Raw genomic sequence first — 14193 nt, forward strand, 5'->3', positions numbered from 1 at the left:
TAGGGACCGTAGGGTCTTTACCTTACAACAGCGGTCCCCAACCCCTGGGCCACGGACCGGTACTGTGAGTCGTTGGGGACCGGGCCACGAGAGTTGAGACACAGGTGTGACATTTATGGTTTTTGGGGTTTTTATCGTTATTTTTTATCGTTTTTAACATTAACTCTGTTTCCCTGGGTCTTTTCCTGTGTGTTATTAATAAATGTTCTTTTTTCTGGTACTGGTTTTATTTTGTTGTATTTATCTTAAAGGTCGGTCCATGAAAATAGTGTTGGACAGCTTCCTTACAATATAAAGCGCCTTGAGGCGACTGCTGTTGTGATTTGGTGCTATATAAATATAAATTAATCTTTTTTTTCTCATCCCTCTGATGCATTTTGATGGAGATGTAAACAAAGTTGATTGCAGTAGTTCAGCATCTAGCTAGAGAAGAAATGTGAACATAAATGGAGTAAAGTTTATTTTAAGGAAATTTAAAGGTATTTTCAGGTAATTTCAAATGCAACTTGTCAAGCAGCTCAAAATATCATGACAGAAACACACAAACAATTTCTGCATAGCCCATCAAAAAATGTGTCTGCAACCTAAAGGCACAGCTTTCCTTTTTTTATATACTTCTCAGAGACATGGAGAAAAAAAAACATTGATATGTAAAATGGAGTAAGACATAATAAACACCGGACACCATCCCTCCTCACCATCTATCACCAAGAGCAACTCCAGAATGGAACAATCCAACCGCTCTCCAGGAAACTGATTACAGACCCCAAGCTGTGCATCATGGTGAGCCCAACTATATCAAGCTGGTATCTCTCAGCGTCAAGCACCGGTTCAGGCTCCTTCTCCACCAGAGCAGTGATGCTCCATGTAAGCAAAGCCGGTTGCAGCAGATCAGACCGATAAGGTCCCCACCCTCGACTGCCACTGATCTATATTGCACCAGGTATTGGGTCCACATGAGGCGTGGCGTGTTCTCGCAAGTCTGGCGTTTCAGCAAAAAACGGTTTGCTTAGGGCAGGGGTGGGGAACTCCAGGTATCAAGGGCTGGTGTCCTGCAGGTTTTAGATATTACCCTGGGTCAACACACCTGAATCAAATGATTAGTTCATTACCAGGCCTCTGGAGGACTTGAAGACATGTCGAGGTCATTTAGCCATTTAATCAGCTGTGTTGGATCAATGACACATCTAAAACCTGCACGACACCGGCCCATGAGGCCTGGAGTTCCCCCACCCCTGGCTTAGGGAGACACTAGCAGAATACTCACAATAATGTAGCTCATAGGATCACTAGGCCACACAAATCCCAATCATCAGAATAAGGGGGAGATGAAGAGGCTTTAACCCCTACATATAAGATAAATAAGGATAATATATGGAGCTTAAAAATTAGCATATTTCTCCTTTAATATATTTTTTATTTAATTATTACAGATAATAGTTAAATGAGCACGGCATAAAGTCAGAGAAACTTTGTTATAATTAACACCTGTGGCTGTTAAGTAAACTGATCTGATGATCATGTTTGCAAACAGCTAGCATGCGCACAACATTAACGTGAAAACACTTGCCAAAACTGTACTTGAGACCATTCCGCACTTCAAGTCACACTGTTGTATGTACTGTATGTAAAATATTTTGTACAATGACTGTGAGATCAGCATATATGCTGTTTACATGTCAGTATATGACAACAAAGTTGACTTGGAAATGACAAAGCCATCCATACTAGATTCATGTTGCTTAGCCAGGTTACAGATTTAAGTACTATTGAATTGTTTTTCCATGTGTGGTCACATGATTCTAAAGCATCATGATGCTTATGGAAGGCATGTGTGCAGCTTTTGACTCATGAGATCCAACAGGAGCAGGATCAGGCAAAGATATGCAGCACTGTCCAAGTAAAGACAGTCAGGACCACCACATAAGCATGGACTGAGGACACCAAGGACAGAATATATTTTCATATAGAAAAGTTTCTACTAACATACTGAATGCCAACCATAAAAAAGTCATAACTGCCAGGAACTAGAAGAATGTTGCATAATAACAAGATGATTAAAAAAACACAAAACAAACATGGATAGGTTAACCTGGAAATATGAAGTTGCTCACCTCCATGTTTCTTTTCATACATTTGGACGGCGAGGACTCCTCAGATCTAGAAGACTCAGTGCAGGACAACGGCTGGTCGTCCCAGCCTGCATGGGGAGTGTTGAGAGAGTGGCAAATATTTGGAGATCTGTTCTGACAGGTGTCCAAGACTGTAGGAGTGGCACAGGGGTCAGCTGCACATAAGTTCCTCTCTGAAGGCTGCTTCCACTGATCTAGTTTGATTTTGCTTTTTGGTGAGTGGGAGGTACTATGGGGTCTCTGTAGCAAGCTCCTCTGGGGGGTTAGGAGGGGGGTCGTCTGACAGTATTTACTGCTGTCTTCCTGAGATGGCTTCCTTGACAGGCTTTTGAAAACATGCCTGAGGGGTGCCGCTTTCTGTGCCCCCTGCAACAGTCTTCCATGAGCTTCTAGCAGGTGGCAAAGGAAGATGGCCTTTTCTAGCTCAAATTTCTGCCTGTGATGCAATTTATAAGCTGCCTGCTCACCGTTTATCTTCATATACAGAGTTAGCAGTAAGTGCTCCAGCTTTGTATACGTCTGTCTGCTGCAAAAACAAAAAGCCTTTTTCCGTGTGGAGTCAACGCTACCGTGCCATTTACTGCTTTCAGTGTCCACCTTTTTAGCCAGAAAATACCTGTGTCTGTTATAGTTTCTGTCCTTTTGGTCTCCTCGCCTGGCTGTCAGCTCCCTCACAGCTCTTTGCTGCTCTCTCTCTGCTTCTTCTCGTAGCCATCTAATCTCCGCAGTGAGCGCTTCATGAGCCTGTCGTGTTCTCGATTTTGCCACTTCCCAGTCAGCACGCAGGCTCTCTAGGTCTTGTCCACAGCCCGACAGGTCCTGGCATGGTTTCATAGATGACAGTACCACAGAGTTATCCCTGTCTTCAGTCATGATGCCTTATTCACAGCACAACATGCATGGAAGGGTAGACAGTTCTCACTTCTAAAGAATTGGCTAAGTATCAGAACTGAGTGGCCATGCAGGTGAATGATGGGTTTGGTGGGTTAGAAATTCAGCATGCAAATAACGTAAGGTCACTGGGGGGGGGGGGAGAAATCGAAAAAAAAAAAAGACAGATGAAGGTTAAGGATGAAGGTAATATATGAAATATAAAATGTAGTGTTTTTAGATGATTAAGAAATTGATCGTTACTTAGGGAGGGTTTTGTTATAAAGGGAGAAAGAAAGACTGAACATCTTTGTGCAACCAGGAAAGGACATTGTGATGGTAGCTGACTGCTTTATGTTCGGACAGAGATTTCAAATTTACCTAGAATAAATATGGCACTCAATAATTAGTTTTTATCTAACGTTGCCTGGATGAACTCAAACATCTTAACAAACACAGAACAAGGCACGAACAATGGAGTGTATGTAACAGCAGTCAAACATTAGGATGCAATAAGTGATATGATGCAAAAAAAGATCTGTCTTAGCTGCCGTTACTGAAACCCGTTTTGCCCATCACTAGCTCAACTTAGCGGTTCCCATATGGACGCGAGAGTACGGTTAGTATTACACGGAGGATGGGGACTCTGCTAATTCGAGCTAATTAACTAGCTTAATCTTGGTTTAGCATGTTACTGTCATGCCCTCAAATAGGTGACGCTAAACTCTATTACGCTATTCTGTAATGTGAATAACACTCTCTAGCATCCTGGAGTCGGAAAAAACAAAACAAGACAAAAGGAAAAAAAAGAAAAAAACACTTCTGGCTACTACGTCCTGTTAGCCTGTGTTAGCTTAAGGTTTGTTTGTTTTTTAGCCATAACTTGTCTCAAACTCACCTCTCAGCAGACTCAACTACTATAATGAACTTTTCATCAATGGGGACATCTTCTTTTGACTAAAGTATTTCTGTCAGCATTCAAATTAGCTGTGTAATAACACTAATACCGCCTACGTTTAGTTGTTAAAGGTCCACAGAGCCATGCAAGAAGGGGTTTGTTTATGTGACAGACACCAGTGTGACACTCAGCCTCTGTCCAGCGTCATCCTGCTGGCCCGGCCAGGAGCAATGCTGCTTTCACGTACTTCACGTCCTTTCTCACCATGGCAACGCTTCATGACATATGAGATTGGTAATTTTTCAAGGTTGGATAGATTTCAGTTGTTTTTATATGGCTTCAGTTTCTTATATTTCTGTATTTTATGTAAAGATTTGAGTAGTTCATGGGCTCATTTGAAGTGTTTGTTTTTATTCCCCCTCCTCCAAAATATGGAGTATTACCTACTGATATTGAAGGCAACATACCATCCTCTCAACTTGTGGGAGATGAAGGACCACTAGTGGTTACACAGTGCTAGTGTGATGTAAATCCGCCAATTTTCTATGTATTTTTAATCAAGGTTTATTATCTTAACTATTATTTTTTTATAACTATAATAATAACTATTATTAGGGCCCGAGCACCGATAGTGCGAAGGCCCTATTGTATCTGCTCCGTTTATTATTATTAGGGCCCGAGCACTAAAAGTGCGAAGGCCCTATTGTATCGGCTCCGTTTCTTCTTCTTCTTCTTCTTCTTCTTCTTCTTCTTCTTCTTATTATTATTATTATTATTATTATTAGGGCCCGAGCACTGAGAGTGCGAAGGCCCTATTGTATCTGCTCCGTTTCTTATTATTATTATTATTCAGGCGAAACAAGGGCCTTTTTGAGGGCCTAAACATGCTCAAAAACTCATGAAATTTTGCACACATGCCAGGTCTGGTGAAAAATTTTGTATTTTAATGGTTTTACATATGAGCACTGGGAAATGGCTCTACAGCGCCACCTATGCCTTGTTAAATGCAGCCCTACGACCACATCGTTTGAGCTACATGTATGAAATTTGGCACACATATGTATCATGCCAAGACGAACAAAAAAGTCTGTGGGCCCATTGACGCAAACCCAACAGGAAGTCCGCCATTTGGAAGAGAAGGTGACATTTTGGCTCTAATTTTGCCATTTCCATGCCTCGAACTTTTGCGAACTCCTCCTTGGGGTTTGATTTCATAACCTTCATATTTGGTCAGTGTCAACTACACCCTTGTGCCATGTTAAATTGCGGAGCTTTTGAGTTTTCACAATACTATGAGGCCGTGGCGCCATGGCGAATTTCGATGACTCGCCATGAAAATCTTATTGCCTCTCATTTTGTCATACATTTTCTGACCTTGACCAAAGTGAACACATATGATAAGGCTCCACCCCTGAACATATTTCAACTGCCATATTTGACACCAGGTACAGCGCCACCTAGTGGGAACAGGAAATGTCATGTTTTACACTTTGGGGTACAGTATTGTGATGGGTGACATCTGCAGCCTCAAATTTCTCCAGGAAAGCCTTAAGGAGTTGGTCTTGGGTTACAGTGAAAACTGTGACTTTTCACGAAAGGGTGTGACCCCAGCAGCATGGCGAACTTTGATGTCACGCCATGAAGAAACAAATTAGTATAACTCAATGAAATCCAGTCTGATCAGTACCAGACTTTACAGGCATGATGTCAGACCCGCCCTGAACAGATTGATGTGCCCATTGTCGGAAATACGGACAGCGCCACCTAGTGGCAACAGGAAATGTCATGGCTTTAATTTTGTTGTACTGATTTTCACAGGTTCATCGTGGCCACCTCAAAAGCGGTGAATATCAACATCAGTCCCTCGTGATGCTTCAGTGCAAAAATTGTGACTTTAAACTGAACGGCGCACCCTGGTGGTAACGCGGTTCACCATGAAAGATGAAGTGGCTTTTGAGGGGCTTGGAAAGTTTATAGAGGCTTGAAATTTGGCACACACCCCCAAATGGATGAACGCTTTGTTGGCATGTGATCATTTTCATTGAATAGCGCGAAATGGCTCCACAGCGCCCCCTACAATATTTCAAAACATCAGCCCCTGCTCTGTGTTTCATCTATGAGTCTGACACTTGGTAAGCTTGTGTAAGATATCAAGATGTACAAAAAAGTCTCTTGGAGCAATATCCCAAATCCAACAGGAAGTCAGCCATTTTAAAATTAATGTGTAATTTTGATGACATTTTCCCCCCTTTTCAGGCCTCATACTTTGACGAACTCCTCCAAGGGATTTCATCATATTGAAGCATTCTTCAGTGTGTAGAATCTAAAGACCTTTGTGATGTTAAATTGCGAAGCTTTTTCCGTTCAGGGAAACGGGGTGGTCATGGCGGCACGTAGAGTTTCAATCACTCGCAAAAAGCAGTAATCTGCTGTCACTAAAAAACACAATGTCCAATCTCTCCCAAAGGTCGCAGGTGTGATGAGACTCGAGCTTGGAAATGTTTGTTATGCTATTTGTCAATAATAGTTAGAGCGCCACCTAGTGGCATGACTATAATCCTGGTTGAATAAGATGAAATGTTAGCTGGTGATTAAAAGCATGAAATCCATCAATGTGACATCACATCGGACGTGCCGGTTTGAGGTGTTGGCAGTGGCTCGACGTGCCGGGGGTGCGAGGGCCCTCATAACGCTGCTTGCAGCTTTAATTAGGGCCCGAGCACCGAGAGTGCGAAGGCCCTATTGTATCTGCTCCGTTTCTTATTATTATTATTATTATTATTATTATTATTATTATTATTATTATTCAGGCGAAACAAGGGCCTTTTTGAGGGTCTAAATATGCTCAAAAACTCATGAAATTTTGCACACATGCCAGGTCTGGTGAAAAATTTTGTATTTTAATGGTTTTACATATGAGCACTGGGAAATGGCTCTACAGCGCCACCTATGCCTTGTTAAATGCAGCCCTACGACCACATCGTTTGAGCTACATGTATGAAATTTGGCACACATGTGTATCATGCCAAGACGAACAAAAAAGTCAGTGGGCCCATTGACGCAAACCCAACAGGAAGTCCGCCATTTGGAAGAGAAGGTGACATTTTGGCTCTAATTTTGCCATTTCCATGCCTCGAACTTTTGCGAACTCCTCCTTGGGGTTTCATTTCATAACCTTCAAATTTGGACAGTGTCAACTACACCCTTGTGCCATGTTAAATTGCGGAGCTTTTGAGTTTTCACAATACTATGAGGCCGTGGCGCCATGGCGAATTTCGATGACTTGCCATCAAAATCTTATTGCCTCTCATTTTGTCATACATTTTCTGACCTTGACCAAAGTGAACACATATGATAAGGCTCCACCCCTGAACATATTTCAACTGCCATATTTGACCTCAAGGACAGCGCCACCTAGTGGGAACAGGAAATGTCATGTTTTACACTTTGGGGTACAGTATAGTGATGGGTGACATCTGCAGCCTCAAATTTCTCCAGAAAAGCCTTAAGGAGTTGGTCTTGGGTTACAGTGAAAACTGTGACTTTTCGCGAAAGGGTGTGACCCCAGCAGCATGGCGAACTTTGATGTCACGCCATGAAGAAACAACTTAGTATAACTCAATGAAATCCAGTCTGATCAGTACCAGACTTTACAGGCATGATGTCAGACCCGCCCTGAACAGATTGATGTGCCCATTGTCAGGAATATGAAGAGCGCCACCTAGTGGGAACAGGAAATGTCATGTCTTACACTTTGTTGTACTGATTTTCACAGGTTCATTGTGGACACCTCAAAAGCGGTGAATATCACCGTCAGTCCCTCGTGATGCTTTAGTGCAAAAATTGTGACTTTATACTGAACGGCGCACCCTGGTGGCAACGCTGTTCACCATGAAAAATGAAGTGGCTTTTGAGGGGCTTGGAAAGTTTAAAAAGTCTTGAAATTTGGCGCACACCTCCAATGTGCATAAGGCTTTGTTGTTATGTGATCATTTTCATTGAATAGCGCAAAATGGCTCCACAGCGCCCCCTACGAAATTTCAAAACATCAGCCCCAGCTCTGTGTTTTATGTATGAGTCTTAAACCTGGTAAGCTTATAGGAGATATCAAGATGTACAAAAAAGTCTCTTGGAGCAATATCCCAAATCCAACAGGAAGTCAGCCATTTTAAAATTAATGTGTAATTTTGGCAACATTTTCCCCTCTTTCCAGGCACCGTTCTTTGACGTACTCCTCCAAGGGATTTCATCATATTGAACCAATCTCCAGTGTGTGGAATCTAAAGACCTTTGTCATGTTAAATTGCGAAGCTTTTTACGTTCAGGGAAACGGGGTTGTCATGGTGGCACGTGGAGTTTCAATCACTCGCCAAAAAGCAGTAATCTGCTGTCACTCAAAATCTAAATGTCCAAATTCTCCCAAAGGTCGCAGGCGTGATGAGACTCGAGCTTGGAAATGTTTGTTATGCCATTTGTCAGTAATGGTTAGAGCGCCACCTAGTGGGACGACTATAATGATGATTGAATGAGATGAAATGTTAGCTGGTGGTTAAATGCATGAATTCCATCAATGTGACATCAGATCGGAGGTGCTGGTTGTAGGTGTTGGGCGTGGCTCGACGCGATGGGGTGCGAGGGCCCTCATAACGCTGCTTGTTAGGGCCCGAGCACTGACAGTGCGAAGGCCCTATTGTATCTGCTCCGTTTCTTATTATTATTATTATTATTATTATTCAGGCGAAACAAGGGCCTTTTTGAGGGCCTAAACATGCTCAAAAACTCATGAAATTTTGCACACATGCCAGGTCTGGTGAAAAATTTTGTATTTTAATGGTTTTACATATGAGCACTGGGAAATGGCTCTAGAGCGCCACCTATGCCTTGTTAAATGCAGCCCTACGACCACATCGTTTGAGCTACATGTATGAAATTTGGCACACATGTGTATCATGCCAAGACGAACAAAAAAGTCAGTGGGCCCATTGACGCAAACCCAACAGGAAGTCCGCCATTTGGAAGAGAAGGTGACATTTTGGCTCTAATTTTGCCATTTCCATGCCTCGAACTTTTGCGAACTCCTCCTTGGGGTTTGATTTCATAACCTTCATATTTGGTCAGTGTCAACTACACCCTTGTGCCATGTTAAATTGCGGAGCTTTTGAGTTTTCACAATACGGTGAGGCCGTGGCGCCATGGCGAATTTCGATGACTCGCCATGAAAATCTTATTGCCTCTCATTTTGTCATACATTTTCTGACCTTGACCAAAGTGAACACATATGATAAGGCTCCACCCCTGAACATATTTCAACTGCCATATTTGACACCAGGGACAGCGCCACCTAGTGGGAACAGGAAATGTCATGTTTTACACTTTGGGGTACAGTATTGTGATGGGTGACATCTGCAGCCTCAAATTTCTCCAGGAAAGCCTTAAGGAGTTGGTCTTGGGTTACAGTGAAAACTGTGACTTTTCACGAAAGGGTGTGACCCCAGCAGCATGGCGAACTTTGATGTCACGCCATGAAGAAACAAATTAGTATAACTCAATGAAATCCAGTCTGATCAGTACCAGACTTTACAGGCATGATGTCAGACCCGCCCTGAACAAATTGATATGCCCATTGTCGGAAATACGGACAGCGCCACCTAGTGGCAACAGGACATGTCATGGCTTTAACTTTGTTGTACTGATTTTCACAGGTTGATCGTGGCCACCTCAAAAGCGGTGAATATCACCATCAGTCCCTCGTGATGCTTCAGTGCAAAAATTGTGACTTTAAACTGAACGGCGCACCCTGGTGGCAACGCAGTTCATCATGAAAGATGAAGTGGCTTTTGAGGGGCTTGGAAAGTTTATAGAGGCTTGAAATTTGGCACACACCTCCAAATGGATGAAAGCATTGTTGTTATGTAACCATTTTACTTGAATAGCGCAAAATGGCTCCACAGCGCCCCCTACAATATTTCAAAACATCAGCCCCTGCTCTGTGTTTCATCTATGAGTCTGACACTTGGTAAGCTTGTGTAAGATATCAAGATGTACAAAAAAGTCTCTTGGAGCAATATCCCAAATCCAACAGGAAGTCAGCCATTTTAAAATTAATGTGTAATTTTGATGACATTTTCCCCTCTTTTCAGGCTTCATACTTTGACGAACTCCTCCAAGGGATTTCATCATATTGAAGCATTCTTCAGTGTGTAGAATCTAAAGACCTTTGTGATGTTAAATTGCGAAGCTTTTTCCGTTCAGGGAAACGGGGTGGTCATGGCGGCACGTAGAGTTTCAATCACTCGCAAAAAGCAGTAATCTGCTGTCACTAAAAAACACAATGTCCAATCTCTCCCAAAGGTCGCAGGTGTGATGAGACTCGAGCTTGGAAATGTTTGTTATGCTATTTGTCAATAATGGTTAGAGCGCCACCTAGTGGCATGACTATAATCCTGGTTGAATAAGATGAAATGTTAGCTGGTGATTAAAAGCATGAAATCCATCAATGTGACATCACATCGGAGGTGCTGGTTTTAGGTGTTGGGCGTGGCTCGACGCGCCGGGGGTGCGAGGGCCCTCATAACGCTGCTTGCAGCTTTAATTAGGGCCCGAGCACCGAGAGTGCGAAGGCCCTATTGTATCTGCTCCGTTTCTTATTATTATTATTATTATTATTCAGGCGAAACAAGGGCCTTTTTGAGGGCCTAAACATGCTCAAAAACTCATGAAATTTTGCACACATGCCAGGTCTGGTGAAAAATTTTGTATTTTAATGGTTTTACATATGAGCACTGGGAAATGGCTCTAGAGCGCCACCTATGCCTTGTTAAATGCAGCCCTACGACCACATCGTTTGAGCTACATGTATGAAATTTGGCACACATGTGTATCATGCCAAGACGAACAAAAAAGTCTGTGGGCCCATTGACGCAAACCCAACAGGAAGTCCGCCATTTGGAAGAGAAGGTGACATTTTGGCTCTAATTTTGCCATTTCCATGCCTCGAACTTTTGCGAACTCCTCCTTGGGGTTTGATTTCATAACCTTCATATTTGGTCAGTGTCAACTACACCCTTGTGCCATGTTAAATTGCGGAGCTTTTGAGTTTTCACAATACTATGAGGCCGTGGCGCCATGGCGAATTTCAATGACTCGCCTTGAAAATCTTATTGCCTCTCATTTTGTCATACATTTTCTGACCTTGACCAAAGTGAACACATATGATAAGGGTCCACCCCTAAACATATTTCAACTGCCATATTTGACATCAAGGACAGCGCCACCTAGTGGGAACAGGAAATGTCATGTTTTACACTTTGGGGTACAGTATAGTGATGGGTGACATCTGCAGCCTCAAATTTCTCCAGAAAAGCCTTAAGGAGTTGGTCTTGGGTTACAGTGAAAACTGTGACTTTTCGCAAAAGGGTGTGACCCCAGCAGCATGGCGAACTTTGATGTCACGCCATGAAGAAACAAATTAGTATAACTCAATGAAATCCAGTTTGATCAGTACCAGACTTTACAGGCATGATGTCAGACCCGCCCTGAACAGATTGATGTGCCCATTGTCGGAAATACGGACAGCGCCACCTAGTGGCAACAGGAAATGTCATGGCTTTAACTTTGTTGTACTGATTTTCACAGGTTCATCGTGGCCACCTCAAAAGCGGTGAATATCACCATCAGTCCCTCGTGATGCTTCAGTGCAAAAATTGTGACTTTAAACTGAACGGCGCACCCTGGTGGCAACGCGGTTCATCATGAAAGATGAAGTGGCTTTTGAGGGGCTTGGAAAGTTTATAGAGGCTTGAAATTTGGCACACACCTCCAAATCGATGAAGGCATTGTTGTTATGTAACCATTTTCCTTGAATAGCGCAAAATGGCTCCACAGCGCCCCCTACAATATTTCAAAACATCAGCCCCTGCTCTGTGTTTCATCTATGAGTCTGACACTTGGTAAGCTTGTGTAAGATATCAAGATGTACAAAAAAGTCTCTTGGAGCAATATCCCAAATCCAACAGGAAGTCAGCCATTTTAAAATTAATGTGTAATTTTGATGACATTTTCCCCCCTTTTCAGGCCTCATACTTTGACGAACTCCTCCAAGGGATTTCATCATATTGAAGCATTCTTCAGTGTGTAGAATCTAAAGACCTTTGTGATGTTAAATTGCGAAGCTTTTTCCGTTCAGGGAAACGGGGTGGTCATGGCGGCACGTAGAGTTTCAATCACTCGCAAAAAGCAGTAATCTGCTGTCACTAAAAAACACAATGTCCAATCTCTCCCAAAGGTCGCAGGTGTGATGAGACTCGAGCTTGGAAATGTTTGTTATGCTATTTGTCAATAATGGTTAGAGCGCCACCTAGTGGCATGACTATAATCCTGGTTGAATAAGATGAAATGTTAGCTGGTGATTAAAAGCATGAAATCCATCAATGTGACATCACATCGGACGTGCCGGTTTGAGGTGTTGGCAGTGGCTCGACGTGCCGGGGGTGCGAGGGCCCTCATAACGCTGCTTGCAGCTTTAATTATTATTATTATTATTCACCCCAAACAAGGGCCTTTTTGAGGGCCTAAACATGCTCAAAAACTCATGAAATTTTGCACACATGCCAGGTCTGGTGAAAAATTTTGTATTTTAATGGTTTTACTTATGAGCACTGGGAAATGGCTCTAGAGCGCCACCTATGCCTTGTTAAATGCAGCCCTACGACCACATCGTTTGAGCTACATGTATGAAATTTGGCACACATGTGTATCATTCCAAGACGAACAAAAAAGTCTGTGGGCCCATTGACGCAAACCCAACAGGAAGTCCGCCATTTGGAAGAGAAGGTGACATTTTGGCTCTAATTTTGCCATTTCCATGCCTCGAACTTTAACGAACTCCTCCTTGGGATTTGGTCCTATAAACTTCAAATTTGGACAGTGTCAACTACACCCTTGTGCCATGTTAAATTGCGGAGCTTTTGAGTTTTCACAATACTATGAGGCCGTGGCGCCATGGCGAATTTCGATGACTCGCCATGAAAATCTTATTGCCTCTCATTTTGTCATACATCTTCTGACCTTGACCAAAGTGAACACATATGATAAGGCTCCACCCCTGAACATATTTCAACTGCCATATTTGACATCAAGGACAGCGCCACCTAGTGGGAACAGGAAATGTCATGTTTTACACTTTGGGGTACAGTATAGTGATGGGTGACACCCGCAGCCTCAAATTTCTCCAGGAAAGCCTTAAGGAGTTGGTCTTGGGTTACAGTGAAAAGTGTGACTTTTCGCAAAAGGGTGTGACCCCAGCAGCATGGCGAACTTTGATGTCACGCCATGAAGAAACAAATTAGTATAACTCAATGAAATCCAGTCTGTTCAGTACCAGACTTTACAGGCATGATGTCAGACCCGCCCTGAACAGATTGATGTGCCCATTGTCGGGAATACGTACAGCGCCACCTAGTGGCAACAGGAAATGTCATGGCTTTAATTTTGTTGTACTGATTTTCACAGGTTCATCGTGGCCACCTCAAAAGCGGTGAATATCAACATCAGTCCCTCGTGATGCTTTAGTGCAAAAATTGTGACTTTAAACTGAACGGCGCACCCTGGTGGCAACGCTGTTCACCGTGAAAAATGAAGTGGCTTTTGAGGGGCTTGGAAAGTTTATAGAGGCTTGAAATTTGCCGCACACCTCCATTGTGCTTAAGGCTTTGTTGTTATGTGATCATTTTCATTGAATAGCGCAAAATGGCTCCACAGCGCCCCCTACAAAATTTCAAAACATCAGCCCCAGCTCTGTGTTTTATCTATGAGTCTGAAACCTGGTAAGCTTATAGGAGATATCAAGATGTACAAAAAAGTCTCTTGGAGCAATATCCCAAATCTAACAGGAAGTCAGCCATTTTAAAATTAATGTGTAATTTTGATGACATTTTCCCCCCTTTTCAGGCCTCATACTTTGACGAACTCCTCCAAGGGATTTCATCATATTGAACCATTCTTCAGTGTGTAGAATCTAAAGACCTTTGTGATGTTAAATTGCGAAGCTTTTTCCGTTCAGGGAAACGGGGTGGTCATGGCGGCACGTAGAGTTTCTTTTTTTTTTTTTTTTTTTTTTTTTTTTTTAAATGACATCAGAAACAGCAGTATGCGACATTACGTGATGGCAGAGCTTCAGTTCATCCTTTGTCATTTTTTTTTTTTTTTTTTTTTTTTTTTTAATAAATAGGACAGGGGGAATGAATGAGAGAGAGAGGGGGAGAGAAAGAAAGAAAACCCAAGGGGAGAAGAGAC

General features: G+C 42.7%; 1 protein-coding gene across 4 annotated transcripts in view; it reads right to left on the reverse strand.

Annotated features, from left to right (window-relative positions):
• tspoap1 (TSPO associated protein 1) overlaps positions 1–4390 on the reverse strand; it is a 77865-nt gene extending 73475 nt beyond the window's left edge. For 2 of the 4 annotated variants that reach the window (XM_086309743.1, XM_086309742.1), the window contains exons 1-2: positions 3901–4389; positions 2115–3151 (exon numbers count right to left, since the gene is read on the reverse strand). In XM_086309743.1, the coding sequence (XP_086165869.1) occupies positions 2115–3005 (891 nt within the window). In that variant the 5' untranslated portion in view covers positions 3006–3151; positions 3901–4389. Of the gene's footprint in view, positions 1–2114; positions 3152–3900 lie in introns of all 4 variants that reach the window. The other 2 variants (XM_086309741.1, XM_086309744.1) reach the window with 2 other exon arrangements.
• Between the last annotated feature and the right edge of the window lie 9803 nt (positions 4391–14193).

The sequence above is a fragment of the Aulonocara sp. 'chitande type north' Nkhata Bay genome, linkage group LG10, assembly GCF_057382095.1.
Source record: "Aulonocara sp. 'chitande type north' Nkhata Bay isolate Kocher_YH1m ecotype deep benthic linkage group LG10, A_spYH_male_GT1.1, whole genome shotgun sequence".
NCBI classification, from domain to species: Eukaryota; Metazoa; Chordata; class Actinopteri; order Cichliformes; family Cichlidae; genus Aulonocara; species Aulonocara sp. 'chitande type north' Nkhata Bay.